Source organism: Halictus rubicundus, chromosome 15 (assembly GCF_050948215.1).
Source record: "Halictus rubicundus isolate RS-2024b chromosome 15, iyHalRubi1_principal, whole genome shotgun sequence".
Lineage (NCBI taxonomy): Eukaryota > Metazoa > Arthropoda > Insecta > Hymenoptera > Halictidae > Halictus > Halictus rubicundus.
In genome coordinates, this window is record NC_135163.1 from 3,471,568 (window position 1) to 3,498,994 (window position 27,427).

Sequence of the window (27,427 nt, forward strand, 5' to 3'; positions counted from 1 at the left end):
CGATGTATCGAATGAGAAAAATTGATCGATGTATCTCCTTCACTACACATGCCACCTAAATGTTAATGAAATGGAAAATATTGAGAGAGCTTGAGCTCGAAGTTTGAATAAACACTTGAACGTGAGAAATACGCCCGGTAATTAAATGTGCCCTGAAACTAATGTGATGTCGTCTATGTGTGATGGCGGGTAAAGAGTTAGTAGGCCATCAGCAGCAGTTTGTTGAAGAAATTAACTACGATGAAATTGAAACAGAAGAGGTACTTTAATTTACACTGACTTTCCTGATATATCGAAAAACTTGAATCTTAATCTTTCTTATTATTCGTTGTAATGTCCACAAAATATTAAGCTATTTGTATATTTGAAATTTTTACAATTTATCTTTATCAATAAAAATGTTCACGTTTGAAACATAACCTAAACAATTTTTAAAGACTTCTCAAGTAAATTGTTGTTACTGATAAAGACTGCTTGACCTTCTACATTGATACTTTGATAATAATATACGAAAAATATCATTTGTTGAAGAATGAAAAAACTAAAAAGGTTATAATTTATATTTTGATTTATAAATAGTTAGTAGATTTCTGAGTTTTTCAAATTTAACAAATTTTATTAATCAGTATATTCTATGTAAAGTCAGAATATATAAAAATCTGTATTATTACATAGATTTAAAGTTCTATTTCATTTTATCCTTTCTTATTATTTATAGATTTACCTTTCTGGTAATTTCATTTTACTAATATTCTTTATTTTCATAATTCTTTATTCAAGGAAGTAATACTTAATTCTTGATTTCACAAATGTCAAATTCAATTTGGAGGATAATTCGCTTTTATTAGAATTAAGTAATATTAAAGTATGTGACATTTATATCTATTATTATTATGACATTTATTTATGCAGATAGTTGGAAAAGGTTCTTTTGGAGTAGTATGGAAAGGAAAATGGAAGGGGCAATATGTTGCTGTGAAGTACATCAATTCAGAAGGTGAAAGAAAGGCCTTTACAGTGGAAGTTAGACAACTGTCAAGGGTTGTGCATCCTAATATTGTTAAACTATATGGTGCCTGCACTAAAAATCCAGTCTGTTTGGTGATGGAATATGCGGAAGGAGGATCCTTGTACAATGGTATTTTTCTTTATTTGGTATTTTACAATATTTAACACATTAAGAGCTGTTACGCATTGTTGACTAGTCACCAGCGACTAAGACGCCGAAATGGAAGGAAATTGTTAATATATTTGTACTGGAGGGTGCTTCGGAATATGAAAAAAGGGAGTCTGTTTGATGATCTGCGCGACTCTAACAACTTTCAAAGACTCACTGCATTGCTCACTGGTTGCTGAGCTTGGTCCCCTAATTTTTGGTCTCTCTACGACCAGGTCATTGGCGACTGGTCGATAGTACGTAATGGTCCTAAACGGCAAGCCTACTTTGCTTGACTTTCCGTTTACGCTACACTGTATCGCCAAGTAAGGAGAGCCACACACATTAACAAAAGCTGGCGCAGCAGTGTGGCATGAACATAAAGTCTACAGCCGGTCTAAGGAAGTCTAAATCACCTCTAGGGACCGGCGTGGCGTTTATTGTGTTAATAGCACCATGTTTCTATTACTACTTATACTTTATTTATATCTTACAGTATTACATTGTAATCCTCAGCCACAATATACTGCAGGGCATGCAATGAGCTGGGCTTTGCAGTGTGCGCGTGGTGTTGCATATCTTCACAGTATGAAACCAAAGCCTTTAATTCATAGGTAAATTAAATTAAAATCTTGGAATAGAGAATATTGTCTGTAAACTGATGGTACAACCTGAAAAAAGATGAATCTACGTGAACAAATAAGTGAAAAATTTAGAATAAAGTTTGTCATAAATTAGACAGATTTTGGCAGAATAGCTTGTTCATTCTTCAATATTCGTACTTATTATACGTACACAAAAATATGGATTCATGTAAAATCTCTCCTTCAGAGTGTACTACTATGTACTTAGAGACACATGTTTAGTTTAAGATTTGAATTTTTAATTGTATCAATAATTAAATGTTAGTTATATTGTTTTTAGGGACTTAAAACCACCAAATCTATTACTGGTAATGGGCGGACAGACCCTTAAAATTTGTGACTTTGGCACAGCTTGTGATTTAAACACATACATGACAAACAACAAAGGCTCTGCTGCTTGGATGGCTCCAGAAGTATTCGAAGGTTATAAATATACAGAAAAGTGTGATGTATTTAGTTGGGGTGTTATCCTGTGGGAAATATTGTCAAGGAAGAAACCATTTGATCAAATTGGTGGCTCAGCTTACAGAATAATGTGGGCAGTGCATATGGGACAAAGACCTCCTTTGATCGAAGGCTGTCCAAAACCAATTGAAGATCTCATGATCAGGTAATTATTACAATCGATGAAAATCTATTTACGGTTCCATAAAGTGATATTTCAAATCATTTATAAAAACGAAATTAATTTCTTTTTATCTACTTTACGTTTTGTTAATTGGATATCATGAATGCTGGATTAAATATGTTATTTGCTTTTCAATATGATAGATTGATGAAAGTATTTCGTAATTAGTAACTATATTTTTATAATATGGAACTGTTGGATTATTGATATACAGTAGAATCTCGGCTCGAACGGAACCGGACCCGATCCGGATAATCCGAAAAATGGGTTAACAACCTAAATAACACAAATACATTATGTATTTTATTTATTGCACATTTTATATATATGTACTTTTACAACAATATTGTTAGTATGAAGCAAAAGACATATATGTACATATAAAGAAGTCTGTTCCTTTTGGGTCAGATTGAAATGATGTTTGAATGAGTTTAGTCAGTTCCTAGTCGTAGACTCAGGATATCAATTAATTAGCGGTTAAAAAAAGAGGGACTAAATTTGACAATACTGATTAACGGGATCCGGATAAACGGGATTCTACTGTAGACAATTTTATATTCAATCGTTTTGTTAATTAAATTTTTTTGATACTTGAACATGGTAGTATTAATATAATAGATTTAAATAGAAAACAATATATTTATGTTTACTTAGGCAAACAAACAACACTGTATGCTCATACATTAATGGACATTACATTTCAGAATGAATATGTGTGAATGAGATTTGATCTTCTTATTTGACTCTGTGTTCAAAGACTGTTTATATTATATTTGCTTACATTGTGGTGGTATAGTTCATCTATCAGTAGTGTCAAATTAATAAGTTTGACACTTAGTTTATCTTCCAAAGATCAACAATATATTTGTATATATATATGTATGTTTGTATATATATTTGTTGTACTTCTTATTTCGATTTGTCATTGATAGGCATACAACTACAGAAGTTTGGGACAGGAATAGGAAAATACATGTAGAAACAGACAATAAGTTGAATTATTTAAGAAGTATGCGCAGATACAAACAGATAGGTATTAAACAACATTCCTTGAATGATATGTTACTGTAATGCTATATATAAAATTCTATAATACATTATAAGTTTCCTCCAAATTTCGCAAAGAAAGTTGTTGCCATTTAAAAGTATAGTAGTTGCCTGGTATACAGTTTCTTCTGCACCTCTGCATCTTCTTTACACAGTTCGCTACTTCGCTTATCATTGGTAATGATCAAACCACTGTGTAGTGTCATTACAATTTTCACGTATATTGTGCCCATGTTGCTATTAACAAAGTATTTGATCATATTCCGAAGGGATGAATGTTTTTCTTCACGACTATAACCAATCCAAAATTGAAATCAATCTTCACAACAAAATAGATATTGGAAATGGAAAATCTTTGTGGCAGGTTTTAACACATTTTCTGTTTGTCCAGAAAATATGATTGTGGAAACTCCATTCGCTCCGAGATTGTTCCACATCTTTATTTAGGGTTTTTCTAAATTTCTTCTTATGAATTTTAGGTTTTGTCCTAGGTGAGGGTGAAGATTGGGGCTCATAGTTCATCATAAAATATTCATTAAAGAAATTGGGGTCTTTGTAGCAACTATGGATTCTCCTTTGGAACAGCGATCTACTCTTTCATCCTCTTCCATGTTTAGGCACTGGGAGTAAAGTTTAGTGGTAAGTGAAATTGTCTTCAATGATACTTCTCCATTATGGATTTCATCAAGTCTAATGACTACTTTCCCTTTCGTTTTTCTCTTGACGATCGAATGTTAGATGGAATAACATTCTTTCTTAAATAGTTATCCACGTTAGTGCAAATGGATTTATTGTGTGAAATTTTATGATTGCTCCCAGTTATTTTTCTGATGAATTTTTCCAACAGTAAAATATGGAAGGGAAAGTGTTGCATTTAGGATGTCAGAGGAAAATATTTAAAAGATAAATTAGGAAAATATTTTAGGGGATATATCACTCGGCTACAATGATAGACGATCATTTAGGAAGGTATTAGTTATTAATTACTAGTTATTTAGTTACCAGAAGATATTAGTGTAGTTACTACTATTTTATATTGGTTTCATTGTTGATGTATTAATATAACATACTTTTTAATGAACTGCATGTTATTCATCTGGTTTTGTTCCCAAAAGCAATTATGAATGAATTGCAACATATAGTGAATATTTTAAGGGCTGGTTGTACAAAGTAAAATAAAATGGAAATTCGAAATAACGATATTGTGCTTTCTGCTTTGTTTTTAAATGGTTAACGATTAAACGTTACTTTAAAATGGTTTACATGCTGCTGTTGGTGATTTTAACCTTTAGTAGTTTGGAAACAAAGCCGAATTCAATATTGTCGTTTTGGTTTTCATTTTATTGTAGAAGCATTTCTTAAAGTATTTATTACACATATTGGAACATTGTGTATATTCCATTGCCTCTTGTATTATATACAGGTTGCAATACTATTCAATTTTATAAATTTTATACAGACAACTTCCTAAGTTATTCTCACATAAAGTTGATATATTTTTTTATATTTCAGGTTCATCTATGTATAACCAATTACAATAATTTTTGAACTATACTAGCACAATGTAAACTATTATTTAATGTATGATACGTTGATACGTTATATTTGTAGTTTAAATAACAAAACATGTTAACACAGTATAAATTGTCTTTTATTCAATCAAAAAGAAAGATTTTGTCTTTTCAGGTGTTGGCACAAGTCTCCCGAAGAAAGACCATCAATGGATGTTGTTGTAGAAATAATGACAAAATTATCACAATTTTTCAATGGTCCTTTAGAACCTGTCGAATATTCTGCCAGTACGTATATTTTAAGTATGAAATCTTTAAGAACAATTAAGACACAACTTTAGTTGAAACATAGCAACAAGAATAATTTTACTCAATATATAGGATGAGCCACTTAATATTGTAGGTTCCGGTCTTAAGTGACTCGCCCTTTATAAACGTAATTGAATAATATATACGTGTATATTTTAATGCGAGTGTTTTATTATTATTTAGGTATTGAATCAGAGGAAGCTAATGATAACCATGTCCCTAAAGATGATACTTTAGATGTGACTGGCACCCTGGATTCTCAAATAAATGGATACACTCCTAATGGTACAATCAGAGCTAATGCTCCCAAAGAAACATCGAAACTTCCAAATGGAAAAGATAATTTATCGAATCCCTTCCGTGATAGCCGTAAAAATAATACGTTAGACAATACATGCAGTAAAAAGCTTCAAAACAAACATTTTCCACCGCTTCATATTGAATGCGATCAGGTTAGCATCTATGTGTAACTGTTTAGAGTAATATATTTACAAAACTAATATATTGTACACTTACAAATTTATATTTAAACATTTTTACACTTGTAATTACAGAATGCTTGGGAATTAGCATGTCCTGATCCACCATTAGACTCTCCGGTCCTGAGAACAAAAAACACTGTTCGAAGTGAGTACATTGTTTTATACTATTTATGGTAGTATTTAGATTTGTTATAATTCCTTATCGTTTACGTTAGCAAATATTTAAGCTGAAGTTTTTACTGTTAAGAACACTACAACCCGGTATTGCTCATCTTACATAATAGATCATTATCAATGAACATTACTTTCAATATCTTTCTGTGTTATCAATAAGTTCTTACACCATTATAGTAGTATCTTGAAATTGGTTCATTGTTTTTGTGTGTAAGATTACTTCAAGGTTATAACCCAGGCATGCATACAAGAATTTGAACACCTGTTACAATACGCAATGGAAACAATTCCATAGAAAAAATATAGGTTTTCAGAAATTCGAAAAAACCTTTTAACAAATGCATCTGTTTTAATTGTTTTTCAAATATTTTCTTATATCAATAAAAACAAAGAAAATAGTTACTTATACAGGTTTCAGTGGGGTGGCTTGTATCCATTCCATGAACGACTTTTCTTTATATATTGTATAGATGCCGCATGGTATAAATAATGTGATTGTTATTTATTAATCTATTCGTGGTTGCCGTATAGCCACCAAGGAAAGAGAACTTGTTTGAAGCGAGAGCTCCGAATTTGTGACTCACCGCGATAGTACTCTAATCCCAAAATAACATTCTCCGTATGATCCACAAAACTTTGCTTTCAGCGGGGAATGTGTATGCTCAGACCTATTGTCGCCATTTAAAAACAGCATTCAAATACTTAACACAAGCGATCATAGTTATATTTTTATGTAAACTGTACCATAAAAAATATGTAAAAGATATTTCCTGTAAGAAAACTTTAATACATAAAAGTATAAAAATTAATCAAACATAATTCTATTGTTATTTTAAAAATATTTTAGATACGTAAAGAGAATTTTTATTATCTAGATGCCTTATTCATTATTTATAATAAATGCCACGAAATATTAATAAATAGTTCATAAACGAATAAATCAGATTTCAGGAATTGTATATTTTTCTAATTGCATTTAAATGAATTTTCGAACGAGTGAATTAATTTCTAGTACGTATTAAGGATCGAAACTATTTTGTTAAAAATTTCATTGTTCAATAATTTATTACCAATGCGAATATAGGTGTACTATAATCAAACTATTTATTAATTAATATTATTCATATTTTAGTACAATTTTACGTTGGTATTATCGAATTAATTCGAATCTTGGAAATGCTTACGCCGATTTCTTCATAGGAGGTGTTTATATAAACATATTATTATAAAAAATTTAAACGTGCTACCTGGCGATTTTCCCGTGACGAATTCCTTTCGAGTTCGTCGATCGGCGAAGTCTACCCTGGCAAAGGGCCCGCGAAAACAGCCACATTGTGCGACTTCACTAAATTTAACTGCCAACTAATCGCCAGAACTTGTTCCTGATTGACACCTATTGACAGCTATAAAGGTCACACTTTAAAAAGCTCCAAGTACGAAAACGAAAACAAAGTAGTAAATAAAAACAAATGGGTGATTGTACACATTGTGGGTAAAGTTGCTGTCGCTTTTACACCTATTTATTGAGAAATTCTCTTTGCCACTTTCATAAATTGGTAGTGTTCGTGCCACTCGTATTAACACATTACCTACCGGCAACTTTCTAATGGTCTTTTTCAAATCGATGATTAAGAGTTGAGAATTGAAATAAGAAGTAAGAAAAGAATAATTGAGAAAAGAAATAAGGTATACGAAATCTAAGCAATGGATTTACTGGGCTGGTCGGATGACGAGGAGGAGAATATTTTTGAGTTTAATGGGCTTTCTTAACGTTGAACATTATTTTTCCATGTACTGTCCTGGATTATCTTTCTTAAAATCTAGTAACTGAATGTAGGGTGCACGTGGCGGACGTTCAGCCATCAACGAGTTCTTCTTCAATTGTTCGCCAGGAGAATCGAAATTTTGACCTAATCCAACCCTGAAGATGAATTAAGAGCCGAAGAACCGTATTTTCTTCTTGGCTCGTGATTGCACGTCTTGTCTGGTGGGGGATACCTCGAAGCAGGTGTGGCTGACTCACCAGGCCCAATATAGATGCACGTTTGTTTAGTGCTCTCCCGACCCACCACCAAGAACGACGGTCTTTCCTTCTCTTTCTTCTTTTTTTTTCCCCTATAATTCCGAGTTATCGAAAATTACGGCTTCTATCTAAAAAATCTTATTTCGTATTCCGTATTCTCGTCTTGTTTCGATCATCGATCATCTTCTTGCTACAATTTCGTGTGACTCGTGGATGTTGATCAGTGTGACATCTTTCATGTGCGAACCTTGCTTGATTTTATTATGAACGAAGCCTCGATAGGCTTCAACATTTGGAAATGTGCGAGGAATATCCGAACATCGTCACCACGGACACCCTAAAGCGGTGCTGGGTTTTATTGCGTTAGTACTTTCGCCTATCTTCTTTTTCACTGTCAGGGTAAATAGGGTGTTTTGTGGCAGGATGAATGGGGTCCAACTGGATGAAATGAAATTTTCAGTGAACCGTTTTATATATAATCCACATACGAATGTAGTCATATTTTCCCCATTAAGTACATTAATATCACAAGTGCTTATATTTCTTAATTTGAAAGTAGTCAATGAGTGAATAAAGATTAGCCAGATCTATGAGAATTTGAAGAAAAATAGTCTTGGAGGGATTTATATAAACGGTATTTGTTCATTAAAGTTCTGTAATTTGATTATAACAACTAAAAAAGTGAGAAATGATAGAGCAATTCTTAAATTAATTATTCTGTCTTCTTGGAACCACTGGGAATATAATAAAGGAATTGAGATTTAACAGGAATTGTATAATTATATATCTATTACCACTTATAATAGATTTATTTGACAATTTCTTGTTTAATAAATTAGAACTTCGAGTCTTGACAAATTTTGAAAGAGTTTTATAAAATTGAAAAACATTCGAAGTTCTTGACACGTGAGTTTAAAATCAATTATTATTGATTGTTAGGTAACAGCACGACCAATGAAGATTTGGACAATGTTTATCGCCTATTGGACGCTGATTTGAGGCCGCTCACACCAGATCAAACTTGCGAGAGATCAAAAGAAATTTTTGAAGAACATAAGCAGCTTGCACAAGAGTATTTAAAAGTTCAAACAGAAATAGCTCTCTTGGGGCAACACAAAAACGAAATGCTTAAAAATTTAACTTTAGACAGCCTAAGGCAACAGGAGGAACTTAGGAAACTTGAAGATGAGAAGGTTTGGTAATAGAATCTGTAACTGAGACGATCGTGGTGAACTTATTTGCATAAATTAAAAATGAAGAATGCTAAATAAGTTTTTTTGAATTTCAGGAGTCTTTAATAAAGTTGTACCGAAATTTGAAACGACAACTAGAAATAATGAAGAATCAAAGAATGAATAATGCTTTGAATGCACAAATGGTGGCTCCTGCAGTTTCAGGGAATAACGGATGGTTTGTGATACCTCGTCAAGATCCTTCAAGACAATCCTGAACAGCCGTATTATGCACTCTATATAAAAGCAGTAAGATCTTGATCAACATATTCTCGATCAATAATAAAAAAAAAAGTAGAAATGATCATTTGTAAATGTAACAAGAGTGATTGCAAAAGAGTGCAAGAATAATCAACTGCAGAGAAAGGAGTTACTAGTTTGCAGTATAAGATGTCCAAACAGTTTCACTTAAATACGAAATTACTGTTCTTTTGCATTTGATTGAAACTACCGTTAAGATTTCAAAAATATTTATAGGAAGCTCTAACATTTTTCATAAAAGCATTACGGAAGATAATTATATATAAAATATTATATATAATAGTATTCATTGTAATTATTCCAATTTTTTTAATCAATTTGTGTCAGGCTAGCGACACATAAGCGTTTCATTGAAACAGGTTTTACAAAATTTGCAAAAAATTTTATGAAGAATTTTATTCGAAATAAAAACTAATAATATGACAAATTCCCATATTATATCGGGTAATGAACAATTGAAGTTGTCGTAAAGTGCTGTGTACATTAAATAAATAATAAAGTGGCGCTTGCGTGTCTTGTGCCTGACTTTGCACAATGTAGGTCAAATATGTGACAATAATTGATTTTGTGCAACACCTGACAAATTAGTACCTTAATGCATAATTGGTAATTCATAATAGTAATTAACAGTAATTAGTTAACAGCCTTGCGACATAGTGAATAATACAGGTTATTTATATAAGATTTAACTGTGGTAAAACTAAGAATGTATTTTATCGTTATTTTACTATTTGATTGCTACTGGCCGGCAATACAATCTCGTCATTACAAGTAACTTATACAGTCATTTACGCATTGAATAACTGATACAATTATAAAGTATTAATAATTATACTTAATTACATAATTATATCTCAGCTACTCATAATAAAATTTGTCATTTGTATAATATATTTTCAATTGTTTCTCTACTTTAAAGAACGCATGTAATCTATTAACTAAATGTGAGTATAATTGAAGACTTGAATTTTTGTCCGCCGTACCAAATAAATGAATCTTTTTTTTATTTTACAATTATTCTCAATGTGAACTCCTATTATCTCGAATCTAATTAACAACGGTAGGTAAAATAATGGTTAAAAACTCAAACAATTCACTATAAAGCTTGCAAGCAAGAGTGTTGACTGTTTCAACCTTCTGAAATAAGTTTTGCTTTTCATTGTTACGTAAAAGAAAACGTATTTCTGATTCATCATTGCTCGATCGTAAAGAAGTTCTCACTAATGATTTTATCTTTCGTCCATGTCTGGTTACATATGTCTTTTTCTACTTTCCAATGAGCCAGATCGAGGTTCGTAAAGAAAACTTTATTCGAAATGTCGTAATTACTTTTTCTATTTTTTATACGTTTATGCATCTCTAAGTTATTTTTAAACAATTTGTAAACCATAATTTAAGAATTTAACGGTTTAATTGTAGCATGTATAAAATTCCAGTTTCTTTACTTGTACTACGTATATTAAGCTTTCTGTAAAAACTGGCTCTATTAATAAACAGTGTAACTTGTTTAGGAAATTCATCAACCAGTTGCAAATTATCAATGAACTAATTATTAATCGTAGAGATTGACAAACGACTCACACTATTAAAAGAAACTATTGTAATTAATATACAATAATTACTTTTTTTACAATCACTTTTCCTTAAAAATAATAGATTCTTAATGAATAATCATTAAATTGTGTATATATGTGTATGCATATTAAATAACATGAAAAACTGTTTCAAACGAAAAATGCATTTGAAACTGCGAATAAAATTAAAATAAAATTAAACAAGGAAATACAATAAAATAAAGTAGAAAATAAGGTAACAATAACTCGCGCAAATATATACGATACCTGATTCCGGGAGAAGCCGATTACAAGTTTAACACTGAAACTGTTAACAAGTCAAAATAATTGGTGTGTAATTCCACGAAAATCTGATAAGACCTCTTTCGCCAAACTTGTAATCACCAACAGAGGTACCAGGGTAAGGGGCCCAATCACTGCGCCTGTAATAATTATACTTATTTTCAAAGCATAGCGAATAATAAACTCCCCCCACCCCCCGATGGGGTAACAGTATTTTTAACCCCTTGCCTTACAATATCGAGTCAGACTCGTCATGAAGATTCTGAACAGAGTCTAATAAATATGTATGTTATTAATTTCCTTTAAACCGAAATAAAATTCTATTTTGTTGTAGTCGATATATATATATATATATATATCCTTTGGAGAAAACATATACATACAATAAATATAAACTATCTTTTTCTTCTATGAAATTCTGTCAAATTTCTACTCATTATAATCACAAAATAAATGGCAGTGCAAGGGGTTAAATGCGTTAAAAATGTTCGCTGTTTGGTATTTCGATCTGCCTATATTTCTGTCGTAAACGCATCAAATCCGCAGTCTATTCGCAACAAGTGTACCGAACTCCGACGATAAGATCGGATATCAAGGCATCTGAAACAGGTGATACCGATCTGTCAGACGGTTCCAGTACGAAGAAAAGAAACCGATTACGCCGGGCAGATATAATGAATCGGTGACGAATCGGATGACTTGGACAGGTGAAAGCCCCTGGTGCTCGACTAAACGACTACAGAGGGTCAATCTGGTGATCTCCGGTGGGGAGAACGGTAACCGGTAGTTCCAGCGTGAAAGGAATAATTAAGAAATGTCGGAAGTGGTAAGGGTGAAGGAGACGGGATCAGAGATAAGCGTCGGCAAAAGCAAAAAAAAAAAAAAAAAGAAAAGAAAACAGCACAGCCCCCTCCCCTGATGATAACGTGGAGAAACGTGAACGTACGATGCGCACGCACCCGTCGCAGCCAAACTGTACGTGCATGGACTCCCGGAGGGGCAAAGAGGGTGGAAAGCGGAAGCTCGCGTAGATAGGGAGGGTGCAGTCGCCTCAGACGTCTGCTAGGTCCTAACACTTTGCGTCAGACCTTCCCTTTAAGCTTTCCGTTCTCGTTCGGTTGCACCTTCCGATTATTCTTCCCTTCGGCGACCGTCCACGATGGCTCTCGACGCCACCGAGAAAAGTTACATCCTGGACGCGAGGAACACCTACGAGGATGTGAGTAAGCAAACTAATTCTCTCTGTCTAATCGTGCACCGACAACACACCGTCCCGCTGAAACACCGATCGGCAAATTCGAAATTTTCCCCTGCCTCTCCGATCAACCGACCGGAATCGCCGAATCGATCGATCATTTCGCGACCTCGCGTCTCGAAGACGAGCCTAATTCGATTACCGAAGATTGTCGGGTGTCGGGTTAGAGCGGATCTCTGCAATCGGATGATCCATTGTTACATCTCTGAATGGTTGATAAGGTTGCGTACGCTGCTGATTGAACGGCGATAATCAGGCCTTGCATGTGTGCTAGGCACCGTTGGAATTCATTGGCTGCCGCTGGGAGAAATCGGTATTCGAAGAACTTCTGGCTCTCAACCCTTTCGCGAATATCTCCGACACAAATTAAAACGGCGGAAGTAATCGAGAGTTACCTATATACATGTACGTTTATTCTTTGGGTTTGTCGTGCTTCTTCGCCGGAAGATTTCTTGAGGAAGTTCGGTGTACAGTTTTCGGAGAATGCGTATTATGTAATGTAAAACTAGCAGAGGAGCTCGGTAATTTTTGACCATGTAGTTTGAAAAGTTTTTAGGACGAGGACACTCGGAGCAAGATGAGAATTTCTTCCGTTTCGAAGTGTCTCTGACGATACTATCGCGACAATGGAGAAAAATCTATAACTCATCGTACGCGTATATACAGGGTGGTCCTGTGAAAGTTAGCACTTGCGGATATCTTTGTTATTTTTGAAAATACGAAAAGTATTAATCGCAGTTATCTTTCAGTGTAAATAGGTCTACAATGTGGCTGTAACAGTTTTTTTTTTGCAGATAAAAGAGTTTCGAAGATGTCAGTATCACCTTCATTTTAAAAAAATAGAAATATATATATTATTCGATGCTGCTCGTAACCTATGCACGTCGAAAAGTTATTAATTTCAGAGATATTTCAACTTCAATGTTGTCGAGTTCTGTGTATCTTATTTCGCGTTGAGATAAACACGAAACGATGATAAATAAAATCTGCAGAATTCAACAAAATGAAAAATATCGAAATTTGAAATATCTCTTACATTAATCATTTTTCGACATACGTAGGTTACTAATATTTCATACAGAATGACGAGCTCCATAAACAGCGTATAAAAAAGTATACGTTTGTATCTACAAAACTGAAGGTGACTGAAATCTTCGAAACTCTTCCGTCCACAAAAAAAAAAAAACTGTTACAACCATATTGTAGTGCTCGTTGTATTGAGAAATTTTGGTTAATAAAGTTTGTTCATACTTCCAAAAATAACAGAGATATTAATTTTGACCAGTAAACATTATTTTAAAGGAAATTTTTAATAAATTCTAATGGGATGATTAAAATTAGGAATATTTCCTTTAGATAGGTGAATAAATTTTATAATAAAAAGGCTTAGTTACTATTTCTTAAATAAATACTAAAAATAAGAATTTTTGAATAGTATTTTTATAACATATATTCAAGTGCTAAGTTTTACAGGACCACCCCCGTATATGTAGATGTTATCCGGTGTATGCGTTTCTAGCTTTCAACGATAAGTAAAAGTTTTCATAACACGCGAACATGAAAGTAAACAGTCTTTTTATCCATTAACAAGCAAGCAGTTTAATGCATTAGTGACCCATAGAATTGTTTCAATGTCGTTAAACCGAATCTTTGATCGTGGCGAAGGTTTGAACGAAGCAGGCAAATATTTGTCTCATTCAAGTTTCCGCGTATCGACCGCGCGAGCAACCCGTGTTTTTGTTTGAATACCTGCAATCTGATTATCGCTTGGAACGTTTAATTGCACGACTGTTTTTATACGCACCAATTACGAAATGGTCACTTTTATTCCCGCGTTGTGTTTATCTTCCTTTGTTCGCCTCTAATTGTTGGGCAATAGAATTCGACGATGGGTAAAATATGGGTAAAAGTGAATAAAATACGGACTTGGTATTCACAAGACGAACAGAAAAACTCGTGCGAATTATTTGTCTCGACAATGGAATCATCGGTTAACCTTTGGTAATAATGTTCGAATTAAATCGATACCTTTAGTGACAAAGCGCAATTAAGAGTAAACGGTAATCTTCCGTTTAATGGGATGCTTGACCTTTTTCTTTCGTGTGGGCGAGCCGGATTTGTATGAAAAATTCAAAATAACTGAATTAGTTTATAAAGTCATTTTCAATTAAATAACGTTCGCAAATTGAGCGGTTTAATGACTTTCACAGGTTTATTCGAATAATTTATCTGTTTATTTGTCGAAATACAATATCTACGGTAGTATGGGGACAATGTACAATAGGATAATATAAATATTTGTTATACAAAAGAATATATATTTCTAAAATAATTCTTTCTAAAAAGGGTAGAGATTATTATCAATTTTTCGCCTAGTTTATTTACGACTTTTATATTATTATCGTAAATTTCGTTGTCGTAATTGAGATGATATTGCAGAAGGTAAACACAGTTAATTTTGATTCTAAATAGGGCGGCAGTCTTGGCTCAGAGGAATCTTATGATGATATGAGACAATTAGTCGGGGTAAGAGACAATTAATTATATACCTAGGAACCAGGAGTTGCTGGCATGAATCTGTTATTCTGGCACGTCTAAGAAAAATACGATTGCATGATTTTATAAAATATTATAATTTAGGATAAGGTACCCAGTTACTGTGGGAGTAGCAATTACTGTGCCTATATTAATTATATTTATTTTTAAAGCATAATGAATATCAAGAAAGAGATATTAAATTTTTCCATTAAAATCAGTTAGTATATACACTACATATCTCTTTTTTAAATATTATATCTTCTTATTATATCTTTTCTATTATATCTTCTTCTTATATCTTCTATCTTTCTTTTTTTTATTATATCTCTTTTTTGCTTTTAAAATAAATATAATTAATATAGACACAGTAATTTGGTCCCTTACCCTATCCTATCTCTCTTTTAATTATTTCATATAATTTATATTCGTTCGCTGTTTTCATATACGTATCAAACAATTACATAAAATAGTAGACACATCATAAGCAAAAGTGACTTTACAAATATTCTTTTTATCTTCGAGTGCAATGAGAGCTTTGATGAACATAAATCAGCGCACGTAAATCAGCGAAATATTAACGCATTATAATCTGCGATCTCACACTTTGTTTTACGCAATTCATTACAAAATCCTCTTGCACGAACGCTTTTCTTTTCGTATAATTTGAGTTTCATTGCTCGTTCATTGTGCTCAGAGTTTACGAGAGTTTCAAATTGTTTAAGCAGCTCGACATTTGCCCGATTCTGCGGAATGCTTTTTTTAGGAGTAATAACGAACCGTGATGCGTTAAGGGTGAGCGTTTTCCAGCAACGCATAATCGATCGTTTCACGCTGTTGTCAGTTTCCCAATACCGTTTCCGTTTCCTCGAGTCCTTTATTATTTCTGGATACATGTGAAATCTAATTCCGTAGGACAAGAAAGAAGAGTCCGGAAAATTTAATAGTCTACCTCTGGCCAGTTTTAATTTTATCAACTCCATTATCGGCAGCGGTGTCATTGGTAATCTCGCCGCTTGTTTCAACAATAATTCTTAAACGTCGAAATTACGTCGAACGTGAAACAAACACATCGGGTTATTAAAAACTTGTATATCGTATCTAATGTTTACCCCGCGCAATCGAATGTTACGCAATACAACATATGCATGTGTGCATATATGAACCGACGAATACACAATAAACGAGAATAAATTGAATTAAAACGAGGTACGATGTGCATACTGGGTTGAGTCATAAGCAGGCTATGGGTATTTCTGGTGAATCACTATTCACGGAAACTATTTTTTTTTTTTAAGCAGAAAGAGGGAATCAATATTTTCCTACTGAATGTCCTGCTATATTGAAAACAAAGCATTAATTTATGTGGAACAACATAAATGTATAGAATTCTAATAACAAGCACCGATTTTAGCTTTCTTTTTATCAGAGATATAGGGACCCAATTACTGTGGGGATACTAATTACTATGGCTATATTAATTATACTTCATTTTAAAGCATAATGAATATTAAAAAAGAGATGTATACAGTGTTTACATACAGTGTGATTTTATACTGATTTTAACTGATTTCAACGAAGAAAATTTAATATCTTTTTTTTAATGTTCATTACGCTTTAAAAATGAATGTAGTTAATATAGGCACAGTACCTGCACAGTAATTGGGTCACTTACTATAATTACGGACATTGTACGTTCGTCGCTGTTAATAAATTTCGAATTTTTCATTACGTGCAGCGGAAACAGTCTCCGCCTTTTAGTCCAGCGGGAAGATAAATAGAAAATGGCTACGGAATAAAGTTTGTCTTCACTGCTGTGGTGGAAACGGCGTCTCCTGGTTTCTTGCAAACTTAGAGATTTCTTTTTGGTTCGATTTTATTTAATTAAAAGTTTTAGCTTCAAGTAATAGGTCGGTTCGAAGACTCCGCGCGAGGAACGATCCATCAGAAATTATTTATCGAAAATGATAATCTTATCCGCTACAAGTTGGATGACATAAATCGAATCACGATTGTTGACCGTGAACAAATTGTATCATTATCATGATACTATTAAGAAGAGAAAATAGTTCCTTGTAACATACATTTTGTTCGTTGTATATAATCACGGTATCGATAAAAAATTTGTTCATATTTGTATGGAATAGTACAAGATTATCGATAGACTTATATATAAATAAATAGACATTAGAAAAATTTTAAAAAATACTGTTATATTATTTTCTACCTATTAAATGTATTAGGAAAGAAAATTCTATTTCGTTCCAGTTGATTACAATTTAGGTAGAAAATTTTTCTTTTGTATAAAGTTAAAATGTTTTGTATAAAATTACATAATGTTAAAGTGATAAATGGTAATAACGAAACATTAAATATTTTTAAGTTCAACTTCGACTGTCGACGTCAATAATAATAATACCAAGAATATTATAAATAAAAGATGATACAGTTGGCGCATGGAAGACCAACAATTTTTCGTGATGAAAAACTAAAAAAGTAACACGCAGGTTGCTTCCGACTCAATCTACTATTTTCGTACTCTTTTCATTTGCGCAACTTTAATGATCCTCTGCACGCAGGTGGTTTAAATAAAAGTTTAATTGAAAGAACGAAGCAAACATTTTTTTAGAATACAAGACAATAATTACATTGTGATGAACAACATTAATTTCGACGTTTAAAGAGTAACTGTAAATAGAAAAGAACAATGGATTGTATAACAAACATTTTTTAGGCATACCCTACGCCCTCCATCAAGCTGGATTCGGTCTTGGTATTGCATTACTGATAGTAGTAGCTGGCCTGACCGATTACTCTTTAATTCTGATGGTCAGAAGTGGTCACATCTGCGGCGAGATGAGCTACCAAGGTTTAATGAGGGCCAGCTTCGGTCGTACCGGATTTTATATTCTCACAACTTTACAGTTTTTTTACCCGTTCATAGGTAAATACAAATTTTATCGCCATTTATTCGCGACTTTAAAATTACAAGTTTATCAGATTGCTGCGTATGAAATGTCAGATTTTTCAATGCAAATGTTATGAAGCTTTTTGATCAAGAAATACTATTAAAGTTTACAGGCTTATTACTTATTATTACTATTTCTTTTATACATTATTTTAAGGTACGAAGCTTATATATCTCTTTTTTAATACTCATTATGCTTTAAAAATAATTATTCTAGTAGGTACAATATAATTTGGGAATAATAAAACACGATAAATAAAATTATTTCTCCTTTAAAGATGACGATAGTATTCGGTGGATTTGGGTATTTGTAATTTTATACAGCACTCATTAAAAGGCTTTTACCCGCTCTTCTGAATCCACCGACCGCATTCCGGTAAAAAGTAACAAATTTTCAGTTTCGTAAAATGTTTATTACAGTCTTAAATCACAGGGACGATCTAGGGAAGCGTGTGGTAATATTTCAATTCGGAAAATTTTCGCTATCTCATAAAATGCTAACCTCGTAGTGAATATTAATGTTCCAAGTGAAGAAAGTATAGTTAATATAAAAAAAAGGAGATTCAATTAATATACGAGACAAGGTCGTTGATAAAAGTAATATCTAGACCGCGGGTCTTTGCGCGAAATAAAAACTCTCCTCGTCAATTTCACAGTGCCGGAGCCAAATAAAAACATGTTTTTTTCCTTTAGTAATTCAAATAGATTGAACATAATACATATGTCGATGCTTCGAAAATAAGTAGGATTAATACAGGCACAACAATTGGTACCCTCGCAGTGAATGGGTCCCTTACCCTATAATAGCTTTGTTTTTCCGCGAAAGGTAGGGCAAGAAGGTCTGATTATGAGATCGGCAGATAAGGTTGGAAAAAAAAGGGGGGTGCGCGCATTCACGTAGGATAAGAACCGTTAACGGCCTGAATGAAGCCTTTTGTTCGTTTCCAGCGATGGTCTCTTACAATGTTGTTGTCGGCGACACGGTCACGAAGGTTCTAATAAGGGTGACGGGGATGAGCGAGACGAACATCTTCGCCCACAGACAAGTGGTCATCCTCCTCGCGACGCTGTTCGTTACTATACCGCTGTGTCTTTACCGAAACGTTGCTCGTTTGGCCAAGATCTCCTTCCTTTCGCTCGTCTACGTTGCTTTCATTCTGTTGGCGATTCTCATCCGGATGGGTACGATGTCCTCAATTGTGTGAGTATCCCCCGAGTACGATTGGCATACTGCAGATAGGTTCTCGAATTTATTGATCTATCAAATATACAGGAGACGCGGCGAAAGTATTCGTACGGAGAGAATCTGAAAATAAAAATATCTATTACTTTCGCGTTATTCACTTACATCGAAATTAATATACACGTGCATCCGCTGTCGATTTATTTCTAAATAACTAATCATCAACTACTTTCACTATATTCTGACACGCGATGTACGCATGTTTAGTACTGTCAATGTTTCTGTGTACAGTATGTTATTTTGTAATAACTTCGGAATATTATTTTGTAATGTGGAGAACTCGGTTATTTTTATTCTTGCAATTTTACTGTAATGTCTTCAACGTATGAATTTCACTCTAATATTTTAAACAAAGACATCGAGCAAGTTTAGCTATGTTTTATTATTTTTTCAAATAAAATTATTACGGTTTACCGACTTTTCAGACCGACTGTGTCAGCTTCTCTTTAAAGTATTATCAAATTTTTGACAAATGACATGTTGTAAGGTTCGAAGCAATTTGTAATAGTTTATGAAATACGGAAGTCTCGGCGCATGACTCGGTTAATTGTAACTTCCGGTATGAAAACGTGCGTTTTATCGATGGTTTTCCAGGCCAAGCCAAGAAGATAGCTGGCGATTTGCAAACTTCCCCGGAATAGTGCCGTCCGTCGGGATTATGGCGTTCGCCTTCATGTGCCACCATAATACGTTCCTCATCTACGAGTCTATAGAGAGAGCTACTCAACAGAAGTGGGACGTCGTCACTCATTGGTCTCTTTTCACCTCGTTCTTGATTGCGGCAGCGTTCGGAATCATCGGGTACGCCACGTTCACTTCATACGTGCAGGGTGATCTTATGGAGAACTATTGCTGGGACGACGATCTAATGAACTTCGCGAGGGTGATGTTCAGTGGAACCATTCTGCTGACATTCCCTATCGAGTGTTTCGTCACGAGGGAGGTAAGTCACTCAATTCTGTCTCTACGTCTCTACAATATCATTTTAAATGGTAGATTCAACTCTACCCTTGATTTAACCCCGCAAATCTCAGGTGTTTGCAACACACGCATGCTGTTCAAAATTTAATAAAAAACAAACAGTCGATTTTGGCTCTTCTGTGGGTAAATGGGTGTCCAAGTAATTCATTATACTTTGACGATATTGTACTATATTCTTTATATTTTATATTATTTTCAGAATTAAAATTAATGGAATAATATCATAGGTGCTAAATTTTTTTAATTATTTATACGTTTTCAGGTCGTCATTAGACATATGAGCCGATAAAAATTACATAATTTCGATCGTTTTAATTGCCAATTTATGTCTCTGTTATATTTCGCAAATGAGTTCTCATCGTTTTCTCTACGTGGCCGACATATTCACTTTGTACTACTTGAAAACCATTGCTCTAAGACTCACTCTGAGAAATGTTTTGAATGATAACAGTATGCATATAGTTACTTAAACGGTTTATACATTCATATAAGTAGTGAGTTCATGGTGAGTTGATGGTGGGTTCTGGACGACAAGTGGTGGCAAGGGGTGTGAGGGGTAGTGCGAGGGTAAAGGTGGGCGTGACTTTAGTGACGCATCGTCCACACCTCATAATGAAATCCCGCCTCCAAAACTTCAAAACTGGTGGGGGTAAATGTTGCTAAATTTGTAGACGGGGGTGCTGGCAGGTGTAAGAGTTTTATCGGTTATTTTCCCCCTATTCTACCCCCCTTAAGGTGGATTCGTTCCGAGGTGGGGACCATGCGTCACTGAAGTCACGCCCACTTTAACACCCCACTCCTTTACCCCCCGCACTGCCCCTCACAGCCCGTTGCCCTAACTTGTGATCGAGAACCCACCACCCCATGTAGCGTTGGCATTGGCCGGGCCCAAAATCAAAACCGTTCTCCGATTGGTCCGCGTTTTTCACTCATAACTCCTTAACAAAGCCGCGGAGAGAGCATTTTCGCAAAGGAAATAGTTACTTGGAGTGACCTCAGGAATCACTCGTTTCAAGGAAGTACAACATTCATGGGACACCCTGTACAAGTCCCTGCCTGCAATAGACCATACCCAAAATTCGTAATCAGATCTTCCTCGATACGAGAGACCTGAGGACACTTCGTACCGTTGTTTCGCAGGTGATCCTAACAGCGATCAAGGGTACGGACGAGCTCGAAGATCACACAGCGTACATTCCGAACTCGGACCGGAAGTACCTGATCATCACCCTGACGATCGTCGTGGTGGCTTACCTGATCTCAATGTCGACCGATTGCCTGGGTCTAGTCCTCGAATTGAACGGTATCTTGGCGGCGGTACCCTTAGCGTACGTCCTTCCCGGCCTCTGCTACCTCAAACTCGAAGAGGGACCAGTTCTGTCCCCGAAGAAACTTCCTGCTCTCGGTCTGATGACTGCCGGCGTGTTCGCCGCGGTTTCCGGTCTGCTGCTGTTGATCTTGAACAACACCTCTGGCTCCTGCGTGCACGGAAAGGTAATGCCATATTGTATCGAGAGTTCGAACACCACGAGCTCGAGCACGACCGTCAGGAGCACCACCGATTCGATCTAAGTTTCTCGGACGCTGCGCTCGGAGGGGCTGCTGTGTTTGGCGCTCCTGGAGCAGGTGCGTTTGTTCTTTTTTTTTTTTTTTGTACGGGAGAAATCGGGTCCCGTCACCGGGAATGGGATTTCCGCGAGTTTGCGAAGCTGCGTCGAGGCTCGGGACTCGGTTTCTTCCACTCGCGACTCTTCGCGAACCGAGAGGGGAGACACGTTCTTCACGCGAAGCATTCAGAGAAGCACAGACTTGGGGAGCTAGAATCAAAATGAACAAAATCAAACTTTTCTTTTTCTTCTCTCACTTCCGACTACGATCGCGTTTACCACACACTGGCAGATAGTATCCGGTGGAACGGAGCGGCGAAATCAAAATATAATTAGTCAGCCTTTATTCTGGAAGAATATTCCTGCGAGAATACATGCACGTCTTTGTTCGCGCGGAAAATTCAGTATCGGAGGACGGAGCTGTGATCGGGTGTTCAGTAATTTTTAAATGATAAAGAAAGTGGTCCGAAGTTCCCCGCCTCCTCAGTTTTTTGAACGGATTAGAGTTTAATTAGCTGGTGATATTGCTTGCACTCGTCATCGTTAGACTGCGGATTTTATGCATTTACTGCAGTGAAACCTCGATCTAAGCGCAACCGGGCTACGCGATCTTAGTCGCTTCCCCTCCACTGGGGGGCGTACCCCTCGGGGGGGGGGGCAAGTAATCCAGTACCGGGTATGTCGGTGTGTACCACTACTAATCCAATTACAAAACTTCTTTATTCTTCATTATTTTTCTATGGGACTTTCGCTAACTTATTTGTGGCATTTTACTGATTAAAATGACACTAAACACGATGTAATTTGCGATCACAAGAAAACAGTAGCCCTACACGATCCATGTCACAGCACGGACCCGAGGATTGCGCTTAGATCGAGACTGTACTGTACGACAAAAATGTCTAGCTACGGTTTGGGACGAGAGAAAGATTAGAGGAATTTAACTAATTTCGACGTACCTGTGATTATTAAAGAGAGAAAGAAAATTGTGACGGGCTGCTGTTCGTTGCAATTCGAGTAGACAATTTTTATTTCGCACGAAGATCCGCAGTCTGATTATCCTGTCGTGTTCTCATTTCAGAAGAGCATAAGAACATTTGTAATAACGTTTCTTTCGAGTATCTGCTGACAATTAGTGTCCCGCTTCACATCTCTTCAATACAGACGCAATATTTTGCCATTGTATATGTCTCGCGACGACCGCGTGAATTGCTCGAGTACTTTCTGCCAAGGATAGTATTGTATATCAAGTCCACCGCATCGAGAATTGAGGAAATGGAAAAATAGAGTTGTATGTTGACTAAAAAGGTAAAGTTTATGGCAGAAGTTTAGACACGATGTACCTTAAAGATTTATAGGCATTTATCTGTTGAATTTGCCAGCGTTTATCTTGTTGGACGTGTGAAATTGAATATTTTTTTAACGAAGATTGTAGACAATATCGTATCATATAACGCTTCCGTTAAACCGATTGCTTTCCGATGAAACCGGTGATTAGTTCCGACGGAGCAGTTCTTACAACTGAGTTTCGCGATTATGCTAATTCTTTCTACAGGCCGAGACGATTATATCCTCCAATTAAAGCTTCCTTCTAAATGCACACCGTCTCGTATAAATGTTTAAGAGCGATTCGTTCGATTCTGAAAAGAAAAAAAGGAAAACAATAGACACTTCACAGAATCTGCAAACGTTTATAAATTGCTTACTCGACTGTTGTTAACTGGAACTTACGCGTACCTGGAATGGAATGTTGTATAGAAGAATACGTACAATTAACCGAATAGAGAGATAATACGATATTTGACAGGGGCTGCAATAAACGCATGATCCGGAATTGAGCGACGACGAGTTCTCTTTCGTGGGATTATAATAATCGACGCGATTCGAGAAGAAGTCATTCGAGAGGGCTTACTCGCGATTCGAGCGGGCTCGGTGCTTCATTAGGAAATCATTAGACCTGTCATCGTTCCATATTGGCAGTACCACGTTAAACTGTGTTTCATTGTACGATGAAAGTTAAATTCGAGAAATTACATCCGCTTTCTTTCCTAACGCATGAACAAACGAAAGTTCGACGAATTTAAAGAGAAAAGAAAGTATTTGTTTCTGTGATCGACTACGGATTCAACGGGATATAAACTTAACGAATACGGAACTTAGAACTCTGCTCTTCGGTTTCGAGGATGCTTACTTTGCGTTGATGTAGAAGAACAACGCGGGGCTGATAAAGCGTAAAATCAACCTTAATGTAACCGAAAATATTATTTGTCGATAAGAATACTCATTACGACTAAATAACAAATAATATTAAGCTGTTACTGACACTATTTTTCGAATCTTTATCGTAGGGGCATATTGTATAATGTGTGAAAAAAAGGTTAGTGTACCGCGATTTTGTATTAAAAAAGAAAAAAACCAAATAAGAACGATTATTTCGTGTTATACTGAATACAGATTATACGTCTAGTCCTCGATTTCCTCGGTTCCTGTTTAACACGGTCGGAAGGACGTGAACACATTGATGAAAATTAGCTTTACGTCGTAAAAAGATATACAGTGAATTCTCGATATATGTCACGGGTCTTGCCAGCGACATATATCGTCCAGGAGACATACCCGAGCCGTGTTATGTTCACACTCCTCGGCGTCTGTGGCCCTTCACGGGGTATACCTCGCGGTAGTGGGGATAATTCCGCGACATTTATCATCCAGGTCTTGGCGACATATACAGAGAAATGACTGTAACTCTGAATTAGGTGTACCAAGAAGAAATCTATAATTTTTTAATTCGATACTTGATTTCACAAAAGGCTCGAAGATATTCTGAAATGAAGTAATCTCGTCATTGTATCGCGAAAATGGTGGTCTGGTACACCTAATTGATGAAAACATTCGCATATGTTCTTTCAGTCTACAATTTGGTTGAAGAACGGCTAAGTATATTCCGAAAGTTGATTGTTCGTTGCATTTACTTGTTATTTAGTTAGGTAATTATAATTGTAATATTTATGTTAATAAATGTGTACTTCTTTTTTTAATACAAAATCAAGTTATTTGCTTTCTGAAAAGGTTTAGGTGTAACAGAATACGTGTAGGATAAGAAACGTTTCGTACGATGGTGCAATTTCGAAACGAGGCATTCGAGAATCTAGAATAAGGTTGTGCTTTTTCCGTTCGAACGAGTGACGGACGGGCATCGAACATTTTTTTTTTTTTTTTTGGCAGTGTAATATTTAAATCGATGAAACAGAAATTATCTCACACCGGATTCAAGAATGCCGTATGTTTCTGTGCCATCGACACTTGAGAAACACGATGTATTAGGCCTAATAAGTATTAATTGATACAAACGATCGCTAATAATCATTAGAAGAGGAAATGAACAACAACAATCCGAGACCACGATAACGAAAGTATTTGACTAAAGTTTAATATGGGAACGATCTATTTATTTAACGTTCCAGTCGATGTGTTTATGATAAAAGGTTCGCAGAAAATCCTACCGGGTGTCCGTACATTTGTATATAGTATGTTTATGAGTGTGTCTATATGTGTATTTAACTCTTTGCCTATCTACGTAGATTATAAATATATGAAATACTCCATCATGACGTGAATGAAGGCATCGCATTTTAGAAAGTGTTCTAGCATCCGCTGATTAAAAGAACAAACAAGCGACTGGTAATTTCATTGAGCGAACACACGAGACAATTCAAAATCACGAGAAATCTCGAACAACAACGGTATCATTGATTTCAGTGATTAAATTTCTGTTTATATTCTTACAGATACGCTAAACATAATATTGTTGGGTGTTCAGAGGAAACGCTTCCATAAGCCGCTATAAGAAAAGCGTTGTGCGCTAGGCTAAGGGACCCAATTACTGTGCTTATATTAATTATACTTACTTTCTAAAGCACAATGAATATTAAAAAAGAGATATTAAATTTTTTTTCATTAAAATCAGTTAACATGTATCTCTTTTTTAATATTCCTTGTGCTGTGAAAATAAGTATAATTAATATAGTCACAGTAATTGGGTCCCTTACCCTACGCCATTCAGCATGGATTAATTTTCTATATAATATTATTAATTTTGATAGCTTCCAGCCACAATGAAAGAGAGCAACATAATACTTTTATTCGCGTTACCATACACTAGACTGTGAACATTGAGAAAGAGCCGACACTGCAACCAATTTTCTCGATAATAAGCCCGCACGGAATTTTTATATCGATCCGATGGAAACACGTTCTTAATATGTATGTATAAGGTTTCGATTTTCTTCTCCCCTCGCGTGTGTGCGAGCACTTACGTGTAACACGCGTGATCGCGTTCCAATCGTAGAAACAACAACCACCGAAACCGAGAAGTTACAGAGATTACCGATTTTTCGAAGTAGCACTCTTTCTACAATAAACATTGACTAACTTTTAAGTAGCGGACGTCTCGATACCATGACGAGAATTTCATGACACATCGCTGCTTCTTGCGCGTTTTCTTCCGAGCATAACAAAAGTCTGCTACCCAGTTAGCCAAACTTGCTTCGAGCAAATTTTGTTTAATGTTTGTAATCGTACTTCGCGGACAAAAGGCTGTCATTTCGGTGCCAAGACCATGCTTGGAGCAGAATTTGGTCCCCGTTTGCTACGAATTTGCCACCAACACTTGACGACAAATTCCCAGCCTAATGCGGAAACAGATGGCTCGGTTTTTGAGTGCTAAGTTCGCGGGCGCAATTCCATGCCAAATCCATGCCAAGCGTTGCCCTCGTCAAGAGGGCAGATCGGTCGCACTAACAACTTGCTCTAAGTGTAAATATCGGGCAAAATCGGTCAAGACCTTGCTGTTGGAGGAAAATCAGAATTTCATATAAACTTCTAAATTATATAATTTTGTATCTTCAATAATTTCGTTCCGTTTTCCCTTCTACAGCAACGTTTATTCCGATTTTTCTCGACATTTGGTCTTAGAGCAAGGTTAGGTCCGCTCTTAGTACGACCGACCTGCCCTCTTCAGTACGACAAGGTTTGCCATGGATTTGGCGTGGAGTTGGCATGGAATTGCGCCTGCAAACTCAACTACCGAGCCTAATGCGGACACAGATGGGTCGCGGAGTTTATCGACAAGTTTTGGTGGCAAATTCGTAGCAGATTGCTTACTGGGTAAGTAAACAGAAATAATCTTTAGATAATTTTACAAAATTCCCGAAAGCTCTTGAAACTTTCGCGATAGTAAAACCCGCGTGACGAGGAATAACTCTTAGATATTGCACTCACAAACGCAATGAAAATTACTGCTCGAGGGTCGATAATACAGGGTGATTCTCAGCTAAGTATGTCACCTAAATTACGTGTAAACTACTTCGTATATGAAGGAATGGCTGAAAGTTGTATGGTTTCAAGAGCATGCAATGAAAAAAAAACAAATAGAGAAAACTAATTATCACATTGTATGCTATTCTTGAAATCGAAGAATATTCGTTTGAATCATTTTTTTTTCATATGTCAAATA

General features: G+C 35.4%; 2 protein-coding genes across 2 annotated transcripts; both read left to right on the forward strand.

Moving 5' to 3' along the window:
• The first annotated feature begins 30 nt into the window (after positions 1-30).
• LOC143361741 (mitogen-activated protein kinase kinase kinase 7) lies at positions 31-10,982 on the forward strand. Its single transcript, XM_076801347.1, has 9 exons — positions 31-260; positions 913-1,138; positions 1,653-1,770; positions 2,081-2,410; positions 5,162-5,274; positions 5,479-5,747; positions 5,850-5,922; positions 8,914-9,167; positions 9,263-10,982. Exons 1-9 carry the CDS (start codon positions 183-185, stop codon positions 9,422-9,424), a joined length of 1,623 nt encoding a protein of 540 aa, XP_076657462.1. The 5' UTR covers positions 31-182; the 3' UTR covers positions 9,425-10,982.
• Positions 10,983-12,088: 1,106 nt separating this feature from the next.
• On the forward strand, positions 12,089-21,948 carry LOC143361775 (putative sodium-coupled neutral amino acid transporter 11). Its single transcript, XM_076801406.1, has 7 exons — positions 12,089-12,542; positions 15,051-15,104; positions 16,029-16,116; positions 17,848-18,057; positions 19,030-19,282; positions 19,919-20,267; positions 21,446-21,948. The coding sequence occupies exons 1-7, from the start codon at positions 12,483-12,485 to the stop codon at positions 21,875-21,877; spliced, it is 1,446 nt and encodes a 481-aa protein (XP_076657521.1). The 5' UTR covers positions 12,089-12,482; the 3' UTR covers positions 21,878-21,948.
• The last annotated feature ends 5,479 nt before the right edge of the window (positions 21,949-27,427 follow it).

Coding starts and splice junctions, on each gene's coding strand:
- LOC143361741 (XM_076801347.1), top strand. CDS start 183: ATGGCGGGTAAAGAGTTAGTAGGCCATCAGCAGCAGTTTGTTGAAGAA. Junction 5,275..5,478: donor ACCTGTCGAATATTCTGCCA/GTACGTATATTT, acceptor ATTATTATTTAG/GTATTGAATCAGAGGAAGCT. Junction 5,748..5,849: donor TTCATATTGAATGCGATCAG/GTTAGCATCTAT, acceptor TTGTAATTACAG/AATGCTTGGGAATTAGCATG.
- LOC143361775 (XM_076801406.1), top strand. CDS start 12,483: ATGGCTCTCGACGCCACCGAGAAAAGTTACATCCTGGACGCGAGGAAC. Junction 16,117..17,847: donor TATCGGCAGCGGTGTCATTG/GTAATCTCGCCG, acceptor AACATTTTTTAG/GCATACCCTACGCCCTCCAT. Junction 20,268..21,445: donor AGTGTTTCGTCACGAGGGAG/GTAAGTCACTCA, acceptor GTTGTTTCGCAG/GTGATCCTAACAGCGATCAA.